Here is a 25,735-nt window from a genome sequence, read left to right as displayed (position 1 = left end):
TCACAAACACAATTTAATAAATCAAATGATATCTTGCCCTCTTTTCTGTCTCCATATTCCTTTTTGGATTGATTTCTAATGTTTTAAATATATACATTAAAATTAGTAGGCTAGTTGTTACTTTTAACAATTAACAAAATCCTTCATTAATTCTATTCCAATAATAATTGTGTATTTGTGCATTGTGTTTATCACGGTAAAGCTGATTTGAAACAATCGTATAAAGCATAAATACAATTTGCCTGTACTGGATCGAATGTCAGTCCAAATTTTCACTTTAATCCACAACATGAAATCACATGATTAAAGATTATAGGATAAACTGAGCTAGGCTACTGAGCTGTAGCTGAGTAGGCACAAAGCTTCAGAGATAACTGAGAAAGGCGTTTAGAGTTTCAATAACATTCCAAAGATACCAATCCCACAAGAATGTTCTTTACTGAACTTTTCCTCATTATCGCAAGTAATTGATCAGTGATATAAACTTGAGTAAGCCTCGCTTACGCTTTTATATATCGATTGGTTATAAAAGTAAGCGGTATAACCGTCTGACAAACCTAATACTAGTACTATAATACTAGTACGTGTGTGACGTTCAAGACGCTTTGTGCACCACTTTTATTGGAAGCGCGATTCGGTTCTTTCGAACAGATCATTTAAAGAGTCGGTTCAAAAACAAATTCAGTGATTCTTTTACGCCCTGTCTACGTCATCATGTGTTGAATATTACGTCTAATATTGACAAATATAGACAGGCATTTTTTTTCAATAGGACTTTATTCATATCGGTGCTTCTTACAGCCTGAAAATACGTAATTTAGCATTACATAAAAAATTGGGAGGAAAAGTACACGTACGGTTCAATTTTGTTTGTTTTTTTACAGTCTATAGGTTCAATGAGTCAGTTAACTTACTCCTTTTCTACCATATAGCCCGATAAAGCCTCCTGAAATTATAAGAAAAGAGTTGATACTTGTTTGAATAGCCAATTAGTTGCTAACTCCAATTAAGTCCGAAATGGTTTTAAAAATTACGGAGCGGGTTTGTGAATACAATCGTCAGAAAGACTAGAATCAGAAGAACAACTCCATTATCTTATCAGAGTCTTATTTAATCGGAACTCAAGTTTTATTTGGGACATGCGTTAGAGATTTGTTTTCAACGATTCTTTGTAACCCGAGCCACCTTCTCCTTCTGACGGGGCAACACTCAAGACTACATTTCCCATGATGTAATGTTCTTTATTCTCTGTCTTGACCGACTTCTCCCTGCCTCCATAGGCCAGAGGAGGCTGAGTTTAGGGAAAGTATCGACGTTTATGCTTGTCAATCAGCAAGGAGCTGTTGGGAGTGAAACTGGAGGGAAGGTCGACGATCGGGGAGGATTTCTACTTTAAAAAAGCACTTCAGTGCGAATGCGACCATAATGTTTTGGAAAAACAAGGAAAAACTGTATATATTTTCAAGGAAACTGTTTTGTTTTACTTTGAAATAAGGTAATCAAGCAAAGCTTTCACTACGCCGAACTTGGCGACTATCACTCGCTGCCTCGTTGCATTCAGCTCGGAAAAAGGAAAACAGCGGATTATTTATACCGTGAAAGTGTGTAAACTAATAGGAGACTAAGCTACTGACGGATATTGCTGTTTAAATACAGTGCTTGATTTATTACTCTCGCCAGAGCAGAGGACTTCATCCAGAAGAGTTTGTAAGAGCCGACCGTGTCGCTGTCGGGAAGCTCTTCTCGTGTGGACGTGCTGGAGAAGACGGTACCAGGAGAGACGGTATTTATGTTTGTTTAACACATTACACGTACTAAAAACACTTAGGCGAATCTTCAACTTCATATTTTGGGACTTTGCTTTGATATGCTGCAGGTTGAAACACGAAACCCAAAGCGCGTATTTTCCTGGACGATTATAAGAAAATGAGCGGAGGAGATGTGGTGTGCTCGGGGTGGCTCAGAAAGTCTCCACCTGAAAAAAAGTTACGACGTTATGTAAGTAATGTTTTAATCTTATTCAAATGCACTGACGGTGTTGTAACCGCAGGACTGTTGTGGCAAGATTCATGCAAATTTTTGGTACGCTTTCCAACAACCGCAGGTCAATCAGTGCTCGCGGTCTGTTGGTTAAGGCTTTTTCTTTCTAAAATTCAGAGGACCCGAGAAGTTTAAAACTTGTTTGGTTTCTCAAAAATAACTTGTGTGTGAACGTTGTTTGTGTTCACAGTTGTTTGTTTATTTCTCGAACATGTGTAAAATCCTAATTTATGGCGTCGGTGCTAGGACACACCTACCGGTGTGTTAGGAGAGAACTTTAGTTTTGTTTACTTACTTATTTTCTAAATAAATGATTTACACACAAATAAAGAGCATGTTTGATAAATATGATAATATAGCCTACAATGTTACTCTCACATGCTAGCCTTGCTAGAATTTTTTTTTCTACTTAAGAGAGGGTCATCCCCTCATGGGTGGCGCCATGTTAATATCACGTGACAAAATGTACATAGGTAAGAATAACAATACAAATATCTTGGTTGACTACATATCTAAATTCGTGTGTTCTTACCATAAAAGTAGATGCAATTCCTAGTGTGAGCAGAACCCATGATGGTCACAGCATTTGCACTTCAAAATGCCTCTGTCCAAGGCAGCCATTGCTGACTTAGTATATAATGTATATAGCAATAAACTTCATGCATCCACGCCAGTAGTTAGCAGTCATAAGTCCAAAGCCTCTGCTACTACAGTTGGGAATGAATGAGAACCAGATAAGCATAAACCTAATGTTTATTGTTTTAATGGAATGTGGCTTGACCTGCATACACCACTGTTATATGTCCAAATCTAAACACGTTTATGTTGTATGTACTCATGCAAAAATTGTTTGCTTCATTCTTTTATGCAGCAGACTCTGTAAATAATGTGTGTGGTTTGCTTAAATTCTTTGCAGAATGGATCTTTTAAAATCAAATGACAACATTTAAGTGCGTTTCAAGACAAAAGCTATTGTTATATTGTTGACATGCATCAAGGTTGTACAAAACAGTGCTGATTCAGATAGACTGACAGTAATATTCATAATTTAGATTGATTTTAATGCTAAATATTCATTTTTAATTTTAATAGTTTTTTAACTGCTTGCACCAATGACCATCACACGAAATACTGTCTCCTTGATCTTGTGTATTCCAAATGTTTTCTTTAGTTTTATATTGATTACATTGTCATATTTCATTTTCAAGGATGTTTTTGGAATATTTATTTTTCACTAAATCACATGAAAAGACGACTTTGCTGCTACTTCAGTTGCTAAGACAACTGAACTTAACTCTCCTTTCTGTCTGCTCTGGATGAGTCAATGCATTTAGTCATTCACACATTGCATGTGTACCATGGGGTCTTCCCTTCCTCTTAGTGGTAATATACACCAATAATCTGTAATGAAATCACTCACTTACAGCTCTGCCCGCTATCGAGCTCCAACCAAACATGTTAGAAATCACCTCCAGGCTCATGTGATGCTTTTTTATTGGATTCCTTTAATCTAGTGGAGGTCTGCAAGGAACATTGCTTTTAAATTCATGTCTTACCTCATTTTACAATCAGCAACACAGTTTAGTCTCAAAAAGCCAAGGCATTTGCAAAAGTGGGATATTTGGCATGCTTTGCCTTCCCAGTGTTTAGAAGGAACTTCTACTTCTAACAACCAATGCATAATAACAACTTGTTGTTATTGCATATAAGCAATAACAACTAATCCTTGTAGCTAATGCATTAAAGTGCAAAGGCTTGAGAGACAGGGTGTGATTTCACATGTTTTGTGCTTTCAGAGTAAACGGTAGTCTGTTGAATGTGATGAACAATGTTTCATGCCTCCAAATCGAATTAAAATGATTTCTGTGCTCATCCACACAATGCTATAATAAGATTAGATCCAAGCAAGAACAAGTGCTTTGTTTTACCACAGCATGTTCTCAGAACAGAAGTCATTTTTAGATTTCATTTTGTTTGAGGGGGATTTATGCAAAGTGATGCTGGACAAAAGCCTTTGCCATAGTTTGCATCATATAACTTAGTTGTTTGTTTTTTTTTGTTTTGTTTTTTTTTAGAGTAAGATAACAGAAACTACACTCTTTCCTGTTGCAGTCGTTTTGCAGTGCTGTCCTCAATATTAGTCTTGTTTTCTGGTGCATGAAGGTGGAGTGGTCTCAAAGTATCACATGTGGCGCTTTGAAAGTGGCTGATTTGGACCAGACTGTTTTTATTGGAGCCGAGTGGCTAATAACTAAAATGCTTCTCTCCAAGAGGAGCCTCATGCCAGGTGAAGGCCTATAGACTGTATGTGTGTTTGACCAGTTATATTTTTATCAACATAAGTTCTAATTTAAGATGCATATCGAAAAGTTTTGTGCTTTGATTGCATTGGACGGTGCTGGGAGCCTGTAGGCTATTTTTTTTTATTTATTTTCATTTTTTTATGTCACTTGTAGACATCCTACAAAAATGTAGACCACCTACCATTCAAGTTTGGGGTCTAATAGTCTTTTGAACTTTCTATTTCTGTTTTCACAAAAAAAAATAAAGTACACCTTTTTCCATATTTGATAATAATACGAAATGTTTCTTGAGCACCAAATAGCATATTAGAATAATTTCTGAAGAATCATGTGACCCTGAAGACTGGAGCAATGATGCTAAAAATTCAGCTTTGCCACAATAAGAATATATTACATTTTAAAATAAATTCGAATAGAAAGTTCTAAATCTATTATTGATTTCAAATTTTCTATTTGAATTTATTTTAAAATGTTCAGAATATTAATGTTTTTACAGTATTTTTGATTAAATAAATAAAGAAATTCAGCCTTGGTGCACATAAGATGGTTAAAAAAACCTTGCCTATCGAAACTTTGAGTGAGTGTCTTTCAAAATCCATTGTTTATGAACTCTCATTCTGTGCGGTCTTATGTCTAAATTAAATTGAGTCTTTGAAGATTATTTTTAGGTAGCTCATATCATGATTGAAACACTACTGAAACAGCAGAAAGACATGAAACCCGCGGCCTCAAAACAGAATACACTAAAAAGATGGCTATTATTTGCATTAGAACCAGCTGGAAATTTGAATGCTTTGGACATGTTCTGGAATCATAGAGATTGCACAATAGCACGTTGTTTCATTGTCTGAAGGTTGTCTAGCTTCTTCCAATTATTTTTTGCATTTTCTATTCTAAATCATATTAAGACTAAATGAAAACAATAGATCAGCTGACTTATCTGAGAAGTTCATTGCACATGCTCTGGATCCTCTAGCGCTGTGAAGCTTTTAGTGGCATAGGGTCAAAAGTCTGATATGTTTTTGACGGTTTGGCTGCAGTTCAAGAGCAGAGGAAATCATTTGACTTGACTGTTTGCAGAGAATGCTCTTTATGACTCAAAGTGCACAGTGCTTTACTGAGGGTCTTCTCAGACAGGTAACTAGCTAGAATAGCAGTAGTATATTATAGTTATAGTATAAGTGCCTACACAAGTGCCTTTTTTCTTTAAGCCCGGTCCATGTGGGTCATCTGACTGGTGGCATGAGAATTTTATAAGCTATTAATCCCACATTAGCCACACAGCATTGCTCAAACTGGACACTTACGTCTGTTGAAAATGTCCATGCGGGCTCATTTTTTAGTGTCTTAGCATTTTCCATTAGGCCTCATCCTCTCTTCTTTGTAAACTTCTTCTTTCGCACCCTTCTCATAATGCTTGAAGAGACTAATTGTGAAACCACCAAATGAAGTTGGGGACACATGTCCGGTATGGTAGAGTAATGTGGGAACTCACATTGAAGTCTGAAGTATTAATAATACTCACTTCTGCTATTGAGACCATGTCATCTCATCGTTCATGTGATTTTTCTCTAAGCTCATCTGGAATGTTGCCTATTTGCTTATAGGGCTGTGGCATTAATCCAAGTTAAGTTTTGATTTTGGCTTACTTCGATTATGTAAATGGGATTAATCGAGATGGAACAATTATTGTGGCCTAATTAAATGGTAAAATGCACGATAAAGTATGTCAAAATCCGGGGCTTGGCGAGTGTTCACATAAACCCAATCTGTTGTTTGTACTGAAAGTTGATTGTACTGAAATGTGTGTTGGCAGTGCCTGTACACGACCATCATATAATGATAAAAATCTATTCAGTGTTTTTGTTTTAATCTTGTGTGTTTTCCACTTTCTCAAATTGAGCCATTCGATTTTGTGAAGTCACACGGTCAGACGCCCCTCCCACGATTGTTGATTGACAACAGCGTTTCGAAACATCCCCGTCCTGAGCGAGCAGTCATCATATTCCGTCATTGTTGATGCGCTGAATAGTGTCTAAGCGATTGTGGTGATCTGTTCTTGGGTATAATAACAAACACAGCAGTTATTTTGATGCTCCTAAATCCGAACCGCTAAGGACATAGTGGCTGAATTTTGTTTTCAAAGGCAATATTGCCTATGATCAACGTCAATGCTTATGTTTACACGAATCTTTTCTCGTCAGACTGCTTTATAAATTAGGATAAAGCTGGTATGCTTAGAGGCTGCTCCTAAACAAAGAATTGATACCAACTATTCATGTTTCTGCTGAACCTCCAGAAGAAGTGAGTGTAAAATTGTATTAACCTTTATATTAATTTTGCGAATTGTTTGGACACTTCACTATGAATGCGGCTAAGGTGTAGGTGCTCTCAGGGTACATTACGGCATGTTTTCTATGTACGACGTTCTCAATATAATTCATAATCCCACGTTTATTATGAACAACGCGTTATGGTTACTGTGTTATTACAAACTGACTACTACATATACATTAGTAAATTTCTAGCGTTCGTACATCTCTCTAACGTTACCCTGCCAGAACACAAAGATAGATCAAAGTGACATTATGTTAACCAACCCTTTAGAAACGTCCTGTTCGAGCCAAGCGTGCCGCACAAGCCCTCAAAATTGAAGCCAAAACGTCTCGATCACCCCCCAGTGGCCGGTCCTAGAATAGTTCATAAACCCGCCTCCCCATGTTATTCAACAAATTAAATTAGATTGTTATAAACAATTAAATTACACTTCACATATCCCTTTTCCTGTCATTTACTATATTTTCTATCACTTTGATTTAATTTCATGTTTGTTTTTAAAATAAGGTTGCTTTTAGTTAGTTATTTGATGCTATAAAAACGGTGCTGTGACATCATGATTGACAGCTCTTGTGGAAAAGAGCGAAGGGGCGTCGTCCATCTTTTTTTACAGTCTATGGTTCGATCCTTAATTGTCAAAATTCTTCGGGCCGCCATCTTGTTCCAGCCAGGTGCAACTCCGGTTCAAACTTGATACGGTTGCACAGTTGTGTCCTCAGAGATTCCTGCTGTCATTCTTTCTCCAAAATATACCCTCAACTGTTGTCAACGCAACGCTCCATGTGCGTTGTCAAAACGCCCGCAGAACATAGGGGTGGAGTGAGCAAAGCTCATTATCATTTAAAGGCATATGTTAATGTCACACTTAAACGGTGTGCTGAAAACAGAGCTGTTTGTGACCAGGTAAAATTAGTGTTATCTTACAATACTATAGAGAATTTTTGATTAAAGTATATTACAAACTTTTCATTTAGACCTTATAGAATCAAATTAACTTGAATGAAAATGGCATTATATGACCCCTTTAAGCAAACATAAACAGAATCTGAATCAGTATACTGGATCCATGCATTAGTATTAAAGTCAAACATTTAGGACTTATTTCTTACATTAGTTCGCTTATTCTGCTGTGGTATAAAAATTGGTATCAAATTTAGAAATCAAATCAAACTTTTTTACAGCAAATATATACTTGATATATATTGCTATCGATAAATAAATCCCTCATTTGGCCATATGACCCAATCATAATCATGTTAAATTATCGTGATTACGAAATTAACCCAAAGATATCCAATTAAATAATCCAGTATTCACTGATATGAATACGTCCTGTTTCAATAGGAAATGACCACAAATGACAGACAACTTCTAAGACCGTGGTATTGATTGAAATTAAAACATTGTGCATGTCTGTGTTTACTGTTGCTTTTTTCAGTCCTGCTTTGCGGTAGCTTATTTCTGAGATTGTGAAATTGTTTATGGTTGCTAGTACACTGCAGCTTTCCACAGTGCAATAAGCGTCAAGGAAGATTGAGAGGTTGGAGCAAAACAGGGAATGAGAGCCAGAGGGGAAAATGCAGAAATCTAGTGACTTAGGGTGCAGCTCAACCTATCTAATCAAGAACCCACTCCACCCTTTTGCTTTAATGCAACTCAGCAAGCCACTAGGTGCTCCAAGCATTTACAAGGCAAGCCATTACCCATGCAATGCAGTGGCTGTTCTCGCTCACGGCCTTTAAACATGCAGTTGCATTTTAAAAGCTTGCTGCACTGAATTCAGTGGAGTGCACAGAGGAACAAAAGAGTTATTTCTTTTAGTCAGGATTCATTAAATCTGCTTAGTTGGGGGAAACATAATCATGCCACTTTTTGCAGAAACAAACAGTGTTTGTGGCTGGGGTTACCGGCTTAGCTAGGTGCTGGTGCAGACATTTTTTTTGCTCATTTGTTCTCTCTCACTCACTCTCTCTTTGCCAGTCTCCCTCCCACCCCGACTGGTCATTTGTGTCCAGAGTAGTTCTGTCAGGGCTGAGAGGGGCCCTGATAATGGATTGCCTCTGCTATCAATTATTAACTGTAACAAATAAGAAAAAACCTTTTGCAATATTAATGTGCTCCACTCCTACCCAATATAGCTTTTCAAAAGTGATGGACTGAAATGAAAATTCTTGGCTGATACTGAAAATACTGGACACACTGGGCTGAAAACCAAATCTGAAAATACTCTTTTGGAATTAGCCTTTGTTTTAAATGCCTTGCAGTAAAGAGATGATTAAGATTATTAACACTATTATGATGTGTGGAAGAAGCAGAATAGAATTATACTAATATTTAACTATTTTTATTATATTTAGCAACAGAAGCTTCTCTCCCCTGTCACATGAGAGATGATTCCGCTTCTGGTGAATTGGATGTTATGTTAAAGGAGTAGTTCACTTTTGAAAAAACTTTTGCTGATAATTTACTCACCCCCATGTCATCCAAGATGTCCATGTCTTTCTTTCTTCAGTCGAAAAGAAATGAAGGTTTTTGATAAACATTCCAGGATTTTTCACCATATAATGCACTTCAGTGGGAACCAGACGATTCAAGTTCCAAAAGAAACTTTAAATACAAACTACAAACTTGTTCAAAGGGCTTTAAACGATTCCAGACGATGAATTAGGGTCTTATCAAGCGAAACGATCGCTCATTTTATAAATAAATAACAAGTTTTATTAGCTCAAACGCTCGCTTTGCTCTGTTCTGTGGTGCACGTTCGTGACTCTCATGTTCGGGCTCGTTCATCAAAATGAACAAATCTTTTTCCAAGTCATTTGGTTCATTTGGCGAAAGAAACGAACGAATTGATTCGGAAAAAGATTTGTTCATTTTGTTGAACGAGTTCGAACAGGAGAGTCACGAACGTGCACCACAGAACAGAGCAAGGCGAGCGTTTGATCTTATAAAACTTAAACTTTGTTATTTAAAAAAAAAATGAGCGATCGTTTCGCTTGATAAGACCCTTATTCGTCGTCTGGAATCGTTTAAAGCCATTTGAACAAGTTTGCAGTTTTTACTGAAAGTTTCTTTTGGAACTTGAACCGTCTGGTTCCCACTGATGTCCATTATATGGAGACAAATCCTGGAACGTTTTCATTAAAAACCTTAATTTCTTTTCGATTGAAGAAAGAAAGACATGGACATCTTGGATGACATGGGGGTGAGTAAATTATCAGCAAAAGTTTTTTGAAAAGTGAACTAATCCTTTAAATCGCTTCATAGCAAGCAAACATTATTTATTATTATTGTTAACAACCAAGAGGGTGATGGGTGTATGTTAGGTTTAGAGAATGTTAGAAAAACTTTTTATCAAGCTATATTTAAATTATTTAGTTAAAGAAGAAATGCCAAAAGGCCTGTGATGACCTTTTATTAGTCCTTCCATTCCATATCACTAGGGGGGAAAGAAACATGCCGCAAGTCCTTGTCATCAATATCTATTTGTTTATTCAGGTACTATTCTATTTTATGCATGTTTTTGTTTAAATGAAATTGAATCTTTTTCCACATTAACACAGCTTTTTCTCTCTCAAAGATTCTGTTGTTGGCTATTTTCTGTTGACATTTTAGGCTGAAAAGGGCATTTATGTGGCTTAGTCTTCCCTAGTGTGTCCAAATCCCTAGGCCTAGTTGGACTGTCTTGGTCCAAGCAAACTTAGTTGCTTTTTCTACACTCCAGGTAATGAGCAATTTCAAAAAAGAAAAATAAGGGCTTATGTAAATATTGATTTAGTGAAGTGCATTTCAGTTATTTCAAGCAAGCGCATCTTTTAGTAATAATGGCTGTGATTATTGTCTGAATGTTTCTAGGGTGGACATAATTGTTTTTTTTTTTCATTAAATGGCCAGAGAATGAATAGGTTTGTCTGCACATTTTGAAACAGCTGTTGAGTGTCTAAAATGATTAATGGTTACCGCTCGGTTAACCTCTAACCAACGCACAGAAACACTCCATGTCTGGTTACTATTGAATGTCCTATTTGTGTGGAAGACACACCATGCAAGTTTGTTTTTTGGTATATTGCTTTATATAGCATTATTAAAAGGATATTTCACCCAAAAATGAAAATTCTCATCATTTACTCACCCTCATGTTGTTCCAAACTTGTATAAGTTTCTGTCTTCTGTTGAATACAAAAGAAGATATTTCGAAGAATGTCAGTAACCAACAGTTGATGGGGCCCCATTGACTTCCATAGTATTCTTTTTTTTTCTCTCTCTCCATACTATGGGAGTCAGTGGGGCCTTGGGCCTATTTTGTTGCTGCTTCAAAATATCATCTTTTGGGTATAGCAGAAGAAGGAAACTCCTACAGGTTTGAAACAACTTGAGGGTTAACAAATGATGACAGAACACAGAATTTAAACTTTTGGGTGAACTATCCCTTTAACTGTTACCGTAACTGTTTAATAATGCCATATATCTAAGACTCTAGATTTAACCTATTCAAGAACGCAGCAACAGAAATAATGTTTAAAGACCTCATGTTAAATAGCCGATATGATGCTGACATTTTGGAATGCGTCCGACCGTGTTCCCGTATTTAACGTGATCTGTTCAGTTTTTGGCAGACGATCTCTAATGCCTTAGGTGTTTGCAAGTTCTCACAAAAACATTACATTAGCATTGGATAAGCATTTGTTGCTTGGTTGATTTGATTTTATTGGCAGATGGTGTGTGTTTTAGGATTCCAGTGGTGAGGGAAGAGGCCTCAGCTGTCATAACTCATTCACACAGTCTGCTCTCTAGAGGGCCTCCAAAGGCAGTCTCTGTCTGGGAGCAGGGAAGGGGACGTGCTCCTTTAAAACACACACAGACACACACACACACCTAAACATAGTCTATCCCTTCAATCTACGACCTTTCTATTTTTGCTAGGAAGCTCAAGAGTTTAATATTCACCAGGGCTCCATCAGTTTGATCCAGAGCACAGAACTTTATATACAGTCTATTTACATCCCTTACTGGTGGGAAAGTATTTCGGAAACAAAGTTCCATTTTGACTTTTCCTGTTGTTGTTACTGTAATAAACCACTTTCATGGTAAGGCTGCATGAGTTTAATATTGTATTGACTTGAATATTGTCACCAGAGGTAATATTTTCAGTGAATAAACTGCAACTGCAGTCTACAATCTTTGTCAGCCAGTCACACTACACCTTGAGCACACGTCAAAGTGATGTCACACACCACAATATCTTGTTTATAAACGTAAATTCAACATATATTAAACAAAAATAAATCCAAAAAGGAAAAATATACAATTTACTCTATTTCACTGCAAAAATATGCATTCTTTTAATTCAGGCAAAGTGTAGTGTGTGACCACCCCTTAAGCTAGGAATGTTCCTGTTTGTTGCTATTTCATGAATATAAATTAAGATTTCGCCTAAATGACAAACTCCACTTCAACCTCTAAGCACTATAGAAAACAGTATATTTAAATAATATACATAAAAAAATAATAATAAAAAAACAGTCATAATTGGACACATAATTGGATATATATATAATTATTAAGACTCTATTAGACTCAACTCTACAACAATTAACAGTTATTAAGACTATATATATATATACTGTATATGCGCAACAGTTGGTTCCAGTCCTTGAATCTGATTGGATGAGAGGCCCTTCAAGACTACAGATATTCTACCTGTATCAGCACTTGACGAGACAGTTTACACTTCACACCCACACCATTTTTTTTAAATGCTACTGTTGGTATGTCACAGATTATGTAGTTGTAAGATTTTTTTATTTTTTTTTCTAGAATTTAGTTGTCATTATTCATTTATATTATATTTTATAATTTTTTTTTGTGGTGGGAGAATAGAACATAGTAGCAGTGTATTCATAAATTTGACCTACTGGCCTGACTTTTTGTCTAATGATGTGCATGTACAGTGTTTAATAGATCTAGTCTGATCGCATCCTGGCACCTATGTGTCTTGGTCACTTTTTTTTTAAAGAAGGGCTTTTATTTCACTATTTTCCAGAGGACCACTACAGTCATGTGCTCGCTCCTGGTCTTATCTGTAGTGTTCAGTCATTGAGCATGACGAGCTTAGCTAATTATAACCTGCTGAAGTGCTCAGTGGGCCTTTTCTTATCGATGCCTTCTAAATCTGATTCACAACACGCTTTTATTCTATGTTGCGTGTGTCATTGTCTGCATATCTAGACTATTGTTGTTTTGTCAACTGATCCCGAATTAGCCTTTAGCCTGAGCGCTGAACTGCAGAAATATGGACAGCAATGAGAGGCTTACAGGAAAAGGCAGTTTGTAAACAGATGTGAGCTTTTATTTACTGGGGATATTTGTTCAGTCTTGTTCTTTCCCATGCAGAGATTAGATAAGATGGAAATGGCAGTCTCACACTTTCATTTTCTCAGGTTTTTTTGTCCTCTGGTTTCCATTTAACTTAGTATGTGTTGAGGTTTTCTATGCTCCTTCTGTACTTTCACAATTCCCTGCATGAGGTTATGAAGTTATTTGATTAAATTGAATGCAGTTGGCCCTGATTACAAGCCGTATTGATTGGATTCGGTCTCTCTGAAGAAGGTGCTATGAATTTGTTAGCCATTCAATTTAGACTGTGTACTTGCATATTTTACTTCAGTGCATTACTTACTGAATGAATATAATGCTTTGCACAAAACCCATTTTTTATATTTTATTTGATATTTAATTTTTCAGACATTTAATAATTCAGAAAAAAAACCCAGCTTGACCGAGATTGTTGGGTGTAATTCCTTGATTTTAAGGAGCATTTCACCCATTTCAACATAAAATGTACAATATTTTTTTAATTTGGTGCCCTCTTGATGAGAAAAGACCAAAAATAACTTATGTGCGCATTTGGATGTAAGACAACAACTCCCACAATGCACCACATTGCACTACATTGCACAGCTCCGCAAGCCACTCCCACTAATCCAGAACAGCACAAACCTCAGAGAAATGCAAACCACTCTTTCGTCTACAAGGCTAACGTTAGCTGCCACCAGTGTTTGTAATTCATTTCACAAAAATGTTTTAGTTGGTTGGCTGTGGCGAGTAGGACGATTGAGGGCGAGGGACGTAAAAGGACGGCACGAGACCGGTGACGTGAGTGCTAATGAAAGATAGGGGTGGGAATCTCTAGGCACCTCACGATTCGATTCGATTACGATTCAGAGGGCTTGCGATTCGATGCTAAATCAATTATCTGAATCTTTTTTTTTGTGTGTGTGTGTGTGTGTGACTATAAATACTTTGCTTTACAAGTTCAAAGTAATGACCCATGAAGAATTAATGTACAATATATTTTATTAACATTGCAAAGAACCAACAGGAAAATAAATGTGTGCCTGAACTAGCAGCATACTTATATATTTTATATTTTCCGAAATATTTTAGTTTTATTCTACAAAGCTTACACCTAGTGTGGCTCTTTTCCAGCTTTCTTTCTTCTGTTGAAAATAAAATTTATTTTGAATAATGTGGTAACCGAACAGTTGCTGTTTGGTTACCCACATTCAACAACAAAAAAAAATCTTTTGTGTTCAGCACAAGAAAGAAATTAATACAGGTTTGGAACAACATTAGAGTGACTAAATAATAACAGATTTTTTTTTTGTGTGAACTTTTCCCTTTCAAGGACGAGCGGCAGTGCTATTTACTCCTGTCGCTTTTAGACCACCACGCAACGCATTTAATAGACGCATATTACACCAGATTTTCTCTCAGATGTTTGCTTTCACTTTAGAAGACATAGCCAATTCTGTTTATTTACACATTGTGTGTATTTAACAGTATATTAGCATTATAAGACTCGAAAGATAACTTAGTCCAGTATTCAGGCGCTGTTTGACAGGCTTGTGCCTGTGAGCGTCGGTGGTATGCGTTCAGGAAATCACACGTTAGAAAAGCGCATCAGCACGTGAATTAAATGTTTAACCGACAAGGCTTATGCAAAAAATGAACTTTTGTGAATTGCAGTGTCCCGTACCTATTCCTTAACGTGTGATGTGTAGGCTTACGTCGCGTTGTACAGTTGAGACAAAGTCGCCAGAACTGAACTAATAGAATGCACTGTTACACGATACTATGATATTTATTCAAAAGCAGATCGTGGAGACATTTAATCGTCCACGGTCAAAAATCATGATATCGCACACCCCTCCACACGTCAGCTTTTAACGAGGAGGGTGTTTGGATTCGGCGCTCAGTCATCGTGTCTGTCTCTGTTATGTGCACGCCACTGAACTTCTGCGCTTCAGAGTTCCGTCTTTCGCGGAATATATAAATTATTTATTTATTTTTTTTGAAAGTCGATTTTTGACATTTGTGAATCGATTCAGAATCGTCCACGTCCGCATCGCGATGCATCTAAGAATTGATTTTTCCCCCCACCCCTAATGAAAGACACCTGTGAGACGCGCCGGTCTCGCATCTCTCGCGGAGGAGCGGAAGCATAAAAGGAGGAGCGACGACGGCAGATTGGGAGAGGAACAGGCCTTATTTTGTTGTGTTTTGTTTCTGTTGTGTGTGGACAGCAGTCGTCAATGAGGGGCTGCTGGGTTATAGTTTTTTATTTGTTCATTTTACTATTAAAATGTTTAAATATTCGATGGTTCCTGGCTCCTCCTTCCCACAACTACGAACCCTGTTACATTGGCAAACTCATTAGTGAATTATTCCTCGTTTGTATTTCTTTCTATATGCTGAATTACTGCATGATACCGGGATGTTCAGTCAGGCGAAAATAGGATGGTTCACATTACAACACAAACGTTTGTGTGCTCGTCTGATTCAGAGATTTCGTCCAGGAGAAATTGCCATCGTTGAAATTCTCTGCAGCAAACGGACTCTATCTGTGTCCATAGCGCCACCCAGTCCACCCCACCACAGTCCACCCAGCTCGAGCCAGTCCGGGCTCCTCGTCCACAACAGGCAGCCGCCTCTTGTTCCTCCATCAGCCTCAGCTGCTCTACACTATGTTGCGGCACGTAAAGATAGCTACGAACATCGGATTTGAGCAGCAGAACTTCAAAATCCTCTTCTTCCAAATAATGTTTAGTTTCTTCCGTCATTGACATAACTTCCTATCTCCACAGCGCTTGTTAGCTTAGCTTTCAAACACGATGGCTGATATTTTTTCAGTATCTGCAAGCGAAGTCCCACCCACTGATCTAGGCCTGTAGGGTGAGTGGGTCCCACACCCTTGAATAATAATGAGCTAATGTTTGTAGTCTCTACACTTTTCATGTGACTTCCTGCTTATTATGACGCAAAATGACAACGCATTCTCACCCCAAGGCGTCACTTTTGACCATGCTTCAATATTTGACGTTTTAGGCGCCCTTTAGCGTCACTTACGACACGATCCTACGGCGTCATCTAACTGACGCTAAAGGAAAGCGTCAGTTAGAGGACGCGGTTAGGTTTAGGTGTGGGGTGGGGGTAGGGTACACGCGATCCTAGGGCGTCATCTAACTGACGCTAGAGGGCGCCTAAAGCGTCAGATATTGAAGCATGTCCAAATGCTTCCCAAGGCGTCAGTTAAGTGACGCCTTGGGGGTGAGAATGGGCTGAAAATGACGATTTTTACGCCATAATAAGCAGGAAGTAAAACACTTAAATGCTTATTTCTCCCATCTCAGGGGTAAATAAGGGAATTAACTATGATCATTCAAAAATATGACTGGGTTTCTAAAGATACAAAGCTTTATGCACGTAGGAGAAGTGTCCCTTTAAGATATGTTTAACCTGAAACAATGTTTTAAAACATAACAAAGATGCCCTTTTGACATAAATAACATTCAGAAAAAGGCCCAGATGAAATGCAAGATCAATGTGCTGCCATTTCTACCAACAGATATTAACACGATAATATAACTTCATAATGGACAAAACTAGCATATATATAGTATATATATATATTTTGACACACATTGTTGAAGCTGATTAATTGGTTTCAGAAGCACTGAGTTGATGGTTGGAGGGTGATTTAAAAGCATTGATTCTTAAAGTACGTGTTAAAGTCAAAATTAAGATGTGTTCTGAGTTTGTCACACCATGGAACAAATGTGTTATTAGCCACATAGCCAAATCTGAATGATGAAAAAAGTTGGCAAGTACATAAAATATGCTATTAAAATCTTGAAAAAATGAGCTGTAGTCTCAAACGCTGGGGGCGTTTCCGCTGGCTGCGCTGAAACCACGCCCACTCGCAGGACGGAAGGATCAAGGCCGGGGTGGGAGATAAGGCTCGTTTGAGATGCATCTTGCCTCGCCCGAAATGTTGTCGATAGTAGGCGGCTGCAGTGAGAGAGGAGTGAAAAATGTGTAGGCAAATCGGACAGATCTCGCTTCTTGCAGTGGAGACACCTGTGAAATCAAAGGCAGATATCGCAAGATTCACGCACGTGCACGGTGTTGCGAATAAACTGGATGTAATTTAAGTTCTGTTGCTTTCATATGAAAATAAATATAATGAACAAGACACCAAAAGTACTTGTTAATTTAAGTATGTGTTTACAAGTATGTGTGACAAATGTATTTTTTTTTTCCATAGTTTTTTTTTTTTTATCATTCCATAGAGATTGTACTGTTAGAGAGTTTGGGAATATTCACACATAACATATACACATAAAACATAATATCAAAGTTTTAAAATGAAACATTTTAAAAGAAAGCAATACGTCACGGTTGTTTAAACCAATGAGCTTTAAGCTGTGTCGTCATCAAGTCGTTTCCCATCGGGTTTTTGATCAGCACAATTGCAGAAGCTGACATGTGCGCCTTGCGGTCGCGAGAGTATTTTGACGCACGTAAGCATGACATCAGAGCAAGTTGGACCACTCTCGGACACATTTCTAACCAGCATGCGTCTTGCGGTGATCACCGGCGGTGATCGGTTCTGTGCAGATTTTGCTCCTCTCAAACAAGCCTATAGTCGATTCGGCCCCATTCAACAGTAAAAGCAGATTATCAGTGAATCTCCAACGAAAACTATAAAACCATCCTGTGTAAAATGACTACAATCTGAAAAAACAGCTAGTTTGGATATTGGGATACTTGTGATGTCACATGGACAAATGAATTTGCATATGCCTGCCTTTAGAGAGCAAGACATTTGACAAATATTTTTACGTCATTGCACCACCAACTGCGGTTCAGTCACTTAACTGTGAGAGTCACGTCAAAAGCAAATAGAACTCATTATAATCACTGACTCTGTCTACACTCGATACCGAATTCAGATGTCTCAGTTTAAACAGCTCGTTTGCATCTGTACAGACTGCAGAAGGATCCCAGCGTCAGGAACAAGTGGATGGTTTTGTTTATAGGTTTGTTCAGAGAAATTGACTGCAAACTCTCTATTACACTTTGCCTTTAAATACTCTTTTGTTGACAGATGAAGCAGACAAGCTTCAAATGAGCCAGAGATCGTTTTTATTTCAAATGAGATCGTTTTTATTTTACTTTCGGTCGTCACATTAATACATGCATTTAAATAGGATAATATTTAGAGCTTTGAAGTGCCGATAAAAGTGTGAAGCAAAGGACTTTAATTTCACTCTCAAAATCTTGTACGAACCCTTAAATGAATAATGTGAAAAACATTCAAACATTTTGCTAAATATAATAGTTACAGTTAGCTTTTCTACATTCAATCCATGGTGAATGTTGGTGATTTGTGGACTGAAAATCCTTCTATGATTTGTTTGTTTATGGTTTTTTGCATCAGCGCAGTTTTATCTGAGATCTATCATTGATTATTTTAGAGAATTCTTTGCAGAATTTGAATGCTTCGCACCAGATCTTGCAGGTACGTGAATTCTTTCTCACTTGATCTCCCTGTGCTTTCACGTTATTGAGATCAGCCCGTGATTTATCGAGATCGGCCCGTGATCCGAGCTGAAAAAATGGTCGGCGCTGTGCAGCTTGGATGAGAAGCTCAGTTTCGTACCAATTTCATTTAGTTTGTTTTTTGATGTGGTTTTCATAGGCAACAGAAATGGCAGCTGTTATCAGTTTGGCAAAGTGGTGTCTCTAACAATATTGACTCTGACCGGCAAGAAAAAAAGTTAGCAGTCTGGAGCCCTGAATAATCTTGAATGCCTTATTAGTCGACCATTCTGCCCATCTCTATTTACAGAATTAAATTAGCAGCTAATGAAAAAAGCTTTAGAGTGGAAGTGGGGGATTTCAGGAACAGACATTTTGTTTTTGAAGTTGCCAAATCTTGTGATGCAGGCTTCTTGGGTGAGCCCTGTTTAAGAATAGATTTGAGCATTTTTGTTTTTAGAAGGTGCTATTTTAAGGCTTCCCCAGAAACATACACTGACAACCAGAGATGGTGCCTTTGGTTTGTTCAAAGAATGTTTACCATAAATAACTGAGTGCCAGAGTTTTTGGATTTTTATGCAGATAAGATCATCTAAATAGCACTGCTATGCTAAATTATTATGTATAATTTATGAATGGTCCATCCATCCATCCATCCATCTTCTTCCGCTTCATCCGGGGAATGGTAATATTTAATAATATTTGTAATAAACAATAACAGCGATAATAATTATTACATGTTAATAATATTAAAATAAATACAAGTTAATATTTAATTAATTTGTAAATAATAATTATAATATTAATAATAATAAAGTATTGCTATTAAATAATTAAATATAAAAAAGTATAACTATTAATATTTAATGACATTAAATAATAACAATTATTAAATTATAAATTTTTATAAATAAATAATATATTATATATTTTGAATATGTATTAAACAATAATGGTATTTTAGTTGTAGCAATAATAATAATTATTATTGTTGTTATTTAAAGGTTGCAGATTAAAACTCATATTGAGGAACTGCATGAGCTGAGGGGCGTGTTAAACTCTAATAATACACTGTATCCTAGTGTCCCATGCTGCACAGGAATGCAAGTTTGTCAAGCTCCTCATCGTCCTCTCTCTCTCCCTCTCTCTTTCTCTCTTATTTTTTTCTTCAGCTGCTCTTCTGTTCTTGACGTGTCGTTTGGTTGCGTTCTGAGGTGCCTGACAGCAGCATGGCGACCATTTCCTGTGCTACACTGCTGATGGTTCCCAGATGGCTGTAGAGAGCACTTTCTTTCTCTTTTCTTTATTTGGAATACAGCCTAGTTATAGGCTTGAATACATTAAGAGGAGGTGTTGGAGAGAGAGCGAATGAGTAGGCTGCAGGACCTGCGCTGGAAAACAGAGCCGCGTGGGATTGAAGAATCAGTTTCGGCTATTGTAGTGACACTCCAGAAAGACTAACATAATCCAAATTTACTCTCATAGACATGTTATAATGTGTGCGATCTGAGTATTACATCAGCTGCATCAACAGTGCCATGGCAAAAGGATTTATATTTTACTCAATTTGAGTAGATTTAATTGAATCTGATTAGCATAGAACGTGCCACCGGGGGTTAACGTACCGTCTGCTCTGTTGCAGTCGCACACAGGCCAGTATGAACGAATCACAGTTCACCTATCGTGTGACGATGGCGAAGGATTCGTTGCAGCACGGCCGCTCCCTTAACACAGAGTATGAGTGATCGCAAATCCAATAGTCAAAGTAAAACGCGAGCTCCTTGAGACCTGTAACAAAATCTATATGAATCATTTAACCCAAGTCTTCGAAGAGACTCAGTCAAGCAGATTTAATGGAGGCTTTTATTCACTTCACATGAAAATGAACACAAATAGAGCAGCCACAATATTTGTGGTAAACAAAGCTCAATTTACTTTCTTGATGCGCAAGCACAAACCTCATTGGGTGGTGAGTAAATGATAACAGAGTTTCCACTTATGAAGTAACTCTTTAATAAATTGAAACTTATTGTAAACCGTCCGTTACCTATTTTTAAATATGATTTGGACTGAGTTATGAGGAGTTTGAAGCATCAGGAGGTGGATGAGGGGCTCCTGGTTTTTGATCTGGCTGTGAATCTAATGGCCTAAATTTTTCCCAGGTTCTCCCTGTCCCTACTCAGGATCTCAGTGGGCTACTAGTGTGTAGGAGGGGTCAGGCTGGAGACAAGCTGTGAAATGCCGCCGCCGCCCCGTGTAATTTCTCAGGTTACCGTGAGTCTGCTGTGGCCTGGCTCACATTGGACTGCCCTTCCCCCTCACTGCGTGTGCGTGTGTGTGTGTGCGGACTGCGGAGAGAGAGAGCTCTCAGCGTCCAGTGTCCTGTGAGAGTGCTCTTTTCTCCTGATTGCATTAGATGGGCTGCTCAATGTGGCTTGATATCTTCAGCCTGCCATTATGCCAACAGTGATGTAGAATACAGTATACAGTGTAAGTCCAAAAGACCTCCAGTATAGACCATGCAGTGCACAGACTCGTTTCTGAAGTGAATGCTCTCCACTCGCAGTGCTGATTCGGTGTGTGTTGTTTCCGGTCTTCATTTGACTTCTGATTTACTTGTTCCATAACCTTCATCGTCCTTTTCCCCAAGAACTTTGGATTAAGTTTCATACCGCTAAATTTGCTCTGCTCTCAAGGTCAGTATGGGTTCCTTTCATTTCCTCATTGCATGTTTTGTTGATCTTACGGTTCTTGGAGAAAGACACCTGGCTTACACTGTCGTTAAGTTGCTCCAGAGTTTCTTCTGAAGTCTCTATATGAGCAGGTGCTGGTAGCCTGCAGGTGTTTTAACTGTAAATGCTGAGAGGGCACGCTTGACTTTGGAACCTGAACCCTTCACTTGGTCATCATATTATCTGGTTGATGAATAGCATTTAATTATTTTTCATCAAATTTAAATTCACTCCTGTAGATCTGTCTGAAAGCTTTTCGGGTACGTTTTTACAGCTTTATTTTATGACTGAAAGTGAGTGATTTGTAGGTTGATTTCTCTAAAATATGTAGACACTTGTTTGCTTGAGAGACTAAAACTGCACAAGTGTCCCAACCAATGAGTTTGGGGCATGACTGTCTGTTGACCAACCAATGGAAACATGTAGGGAATGTTCAATGACGCTAGATGAAATTACAGTTCTTTAAATTATTAATTCTGAGTTTTGTGTCCTTTTTTTTAAGTTGGCATGAAATTGAAGCATTTTCCAATGTCCTTATTGTGAATGAATGATCCATGCATACATGGATCAATCATTTTGTAATTGTTGTTTGATCCTGTAATTTTTAATTAAAATAACTTAACTCGATTGATCTGGTGAAACAATTTCTCTCAGTTGGATTGCTGGACTTCTCCAATCATTCAGTCTGCTTAAAACCCGGACCGTTCTTAGAATTTACTGCAAGCTCACATTCAGATCTGCCTTCATCCAATCAACAACCGATGGATGGACAAGTCCCAGCCCTACATTTTATTAAATTATTAATTATTTTTACTCGGATGCACATCACAATACAAAATAAAATATCAGTTAGTTACTTATATCATGTTGCAACATGAAAAACAACAACAAAAAAAAAAACTTGCAGCATTCTTTTGTGTTTGATTTTCAGGCCTCCTATGGTCATGTAAAATGTGAAAAATTTAAAAGCGCGTTTTTTAGGGCTAGGAAAATTTAGGATTTTGAATAATACTTGAAAGTCATAAATTTGTTTCATACAAGTCATTTTAGTTATCTCTACATTTGTCTTTGGAAAGTTGCTCTTTGTGAGTGCAGATGCAGAACATGAAAGTAAATATCAGTCTTGGAAATATCATGGACATCCATTTTCAAAAGGTTGTATGCATATTTCCAGCCCTTTCCAGCTGTTATGTTTGCCTTTGGTGTTCTAGCTACACAAACTGAAAAATTCAGAAGGTCCTATGAGAGTCATGATGATTTACCTGCCACTAGATTTGTGGAGGTTACTGTCCATTTTGGGCCCCTTTGACACTGAGTGTTTGGTACTAAAAAAGAGGGAATTGTTTGGGCAGGCTGTCGGACAGACCTAAGCAGTTCTCCAGTCATGTGAACAGAGGCTGCCCAGGCCAGAAGAATGTGTTGAATGTGAATGACGCAGCTTTGACGAAGACATGTGACTTTGAGAGCGATAGATGGAAAGGAAAGTTGACTCATGCAGGCAAAGTGCAACCCCGCTGACCTTTTTATGCTAGCGTAGCTATCACCCCCTTGCATCAAAGAGCAGGGATGGAGGGAACTGAAGAAGAGAGGGGCAGTGAATGAGCCTTCCCTTTTTTCTTATCTGAGTTTGTTGATGTCATTCCCCTTTGTTTCTCTCCATCTTGGTCAGATGACTAGCCCATGCCTTACCACTTGGTGTTCCACAGCTAGTGCTTAGACGTAATCTATAACCTTTGAAATGCCTTTTGGATGGCCTTGTAAAGGGTACACACACTCATAAAGATGCTTGCAAACTTCTGTGCCTTTGTTTTTAAATGCCAACGTTGTTATACGTTTTACTTGCAAGTTTTCAGGCATGACTGTTTATTTCAGACTGATTTATTGGGAAATATAATGAAATTATCGACTAACAACAGTGCTTATTTGGCCACTTGACAATCGATTGTATTGTATCGTATATAAACACTGGGAATGCTGCATATTGCAAAAACAATCATGCAGAGTGAATCATCTCAAATTGTTGAGGAAAGGATGGATTAATCTTGCCTTTTATACAGTCATCTGTATTCTGTATTTTGAAACCTCTACATTCGCGACTTCAGAACCAAAGAAAACACTGCAAAACAGAGAGCCTCATTGCTTGTATTGAAATGCATTTATTTATTAATTTATTGATAGTTGTTTCATTACAGTGACCATGTGTATGACTGTTTGAAAAAAAAGTTATAATCAAATTGGTGATATTTGAAAGAAATGTTGGCCTATTTTAAGAATAATAATTTTAATTGATTTTTGATATCATGAGATATTTTAAATTACATTAAACCAGCATTTTTGTTTTTATTCAGTTAGGATGGTGACATAAGAGGGAGAAGGGGAACAGAATTTTATCTCAAGTCACCAGAAGACCAACTGGACAAATCGACTTTGGCATAGCCTAATACACACACACACACACACATATATATATATATATATATATATATATATATATATATATATATATAATTATAATATATTTATTATTATTATATATTACGTGATTTTCTATATATATATATATATATATACTCACCTTCTATATATAATCACTCACCCCTACAAATTCTCTGTAATCTACTCCAACATACGTTAAATTATTTTTATTTTATATTTTTGTGCAACAGTCAGAGCTTAGTTGTCCTTTATAAGTAGAGATCGACCGGTCTTGATTTCATTTTGTAATTACTGATACCGATTATTAGCATGTTTATGTGCCAATAACTGATATACATAACTGATATTTATTTATTAGCATATTTCTGTTTTTGAGAATTATAACAGCACTGACTTGAACAAACTCTTTTAAAATACTGTAATTTCTGCAATTTCACTCCTTCCTTGCATACTATAGACGTTATGTAGCCCCACCCCTTTTCAGCGTTGCGCTCGTTGTCTTTTGACTTCCGGTCTGTATTTTCGTAGCGATCTTGCATAGGTATGAATGAACTGCTCGTAAAAAAATTCCCGGTCGACATTTGTTAAGACATCTGCTTTACAATGCTTATGATAAACATTACAATGCTCATGATAACTTTTGTTAACTCTACAATAAGTAAATTCACTTCACCAGCTAATTGCTCCTCGACAGCGATGCCATAGAAATATACAGAGCGACAGCAAAAACGGAAGTTCAAAGACAATATTCTAAAGATGACAGCGCCCATGTTTCTCTGGTGCATAAGGTCTATACAGAACAAAAACACGCTTCTAAATCAATAGTCTGAAAGAGTGCATATAGTGGACTCATTGTCACCAAAGTATATTTTTTGATTAAAATCTTTGAAACTGGTAACAAATAAATAGCATGAAAAAATACTTCTAACAAACAAACAAAAAAAACATAAAATATTCTAAAAAAAAAAAAAAAACTACTTTAGTGTAGTTTAATAATCCAAGTTGCATTCTGACTAACTTGTGTTCATGCGCTCAACAGATGTTGTCAGATGTCTGTGATTGGATCAAAGCTTAACACTTGCCAAAGCATTGTAAATATAAACCTTTGATGCTCTTAACAGAGCACTTACACACACACGCACGGGAGCATTTTAAAGCAGCCAGCTATTAGTGGAACTGCCGAACGGTGGGCATCGTCACATTAAATGGTCAAATAAATCTTTGGTGGGACAAAGATTCATTTTGTCGGCCACTAAATTATTTTCAATTCAGGAAAAATCCTAAATGTATTGTTCAAAAACATAAAAATATATTGTATCACATATAAGATTACGTTATTTTTACAATATTATTTTTTGATATATTGTTTAAATATATTTGCTTTAACAGATTTTTTTTTCATCACTGACAGACTCAAATATTCTCTAATCACGAACAACTCATTCTTATATCACTTGATTAGATTAGCCACCATTCCCACTTCCGCCTCCATTGCCATATGCTCATTAGGAGATCACAGTTATGCACCTGTAACTAGTGATTTGCAGGCATGTTTTCTTCCAGTCTGCTCCTGAACACGATGTTCTCCTGTAGGGGGTCACTGCTTCTAATGGGCTGAAATCATGTCTCGTACACACCTCTCACCCCTTACCACCTGCTTGGACTTTAACAAGACTGTAATTTATGTGTGTGCACAGCCACACAAAAAGTGTTTTGGACAAAGTTTTTTTTTCATGTCCATCGATTTATATATATGATTTAGGAATGATTACATTTGTTTAAATTATTTAATGTCTGATGATTATAATTTGGGCTGTTTATAAAACAACCCAATTTGGAGCATTTTGACTTTTGGTTTGTCCCATTTTCACCCAGTGCTGGGTTTTCGGGTTGGTTTCAGTATTTGGCCCAACATGCTGGGCTGTTTTATTTAACTCAGCTATTGTTTAAAAATTACAATACTGCTGGGTTAAAATGAACACATATCCCAGAAATGGGCACACA

At 37.3% G+C, this 25,735-nt stretch overlaps 1 protein-coding gene across 5 annotated transcripts in view; it reads left to right on the top strand.

Annotated features, from left to right (window-relative positions):
• The first annotated feature begins 1,245 nt into the window (after positions 1-1,245).
• The window catches only part of gab1 (GRB2 associated binding protein 1), an 81,298-nt gene continuing 56,808 nt past the window's right edge, over positions 1,246-25,735 (top strand). The window contains exons 1-3 of one of the 5 annotated variants that reach the window (XM_089132156.1): positions 1,255-1,495; positions 1,681-1,783; positions 1,877-1,998. In XM_089132156.1, coding sequence (XP_088988282.1) covers positions 1,927-1,998 — 72 coding nt within the window. In that variant the 5' untranslated portion in view covers positions 1,255-1,495; positions 1,681-1,783; positions 1,877-1,926. Of the gene's footprint in view, positions 1,784-1,876; positions 1,999-25,735 lie in introns of all 5 variants that reach the window. The other 4 variants (XM_039649564.2, XM_089132159.1, XM_039649559.2 and 1 more) reach the window with 4 other exon arrangements.

This window comes from Pimephales promelas, chromosome 6 (genome assembly GCF_988280905.1).
Source record: "Pimephales promelas chromosome 6, fPimPro1.hap1.1, whole genome shotgun sequence".
In the NCBI taxonomy this organism is placed as follows: domain Eukaryota; kingdom Metazoa; phylum Chordata; class Actinopteri; order Cypriniformes; family Leuciscidae; genus Pimephales; species Pimephales promelas.
This window is presented reverse-complemented; position numbering and strand designations above follow the sequence as displayed.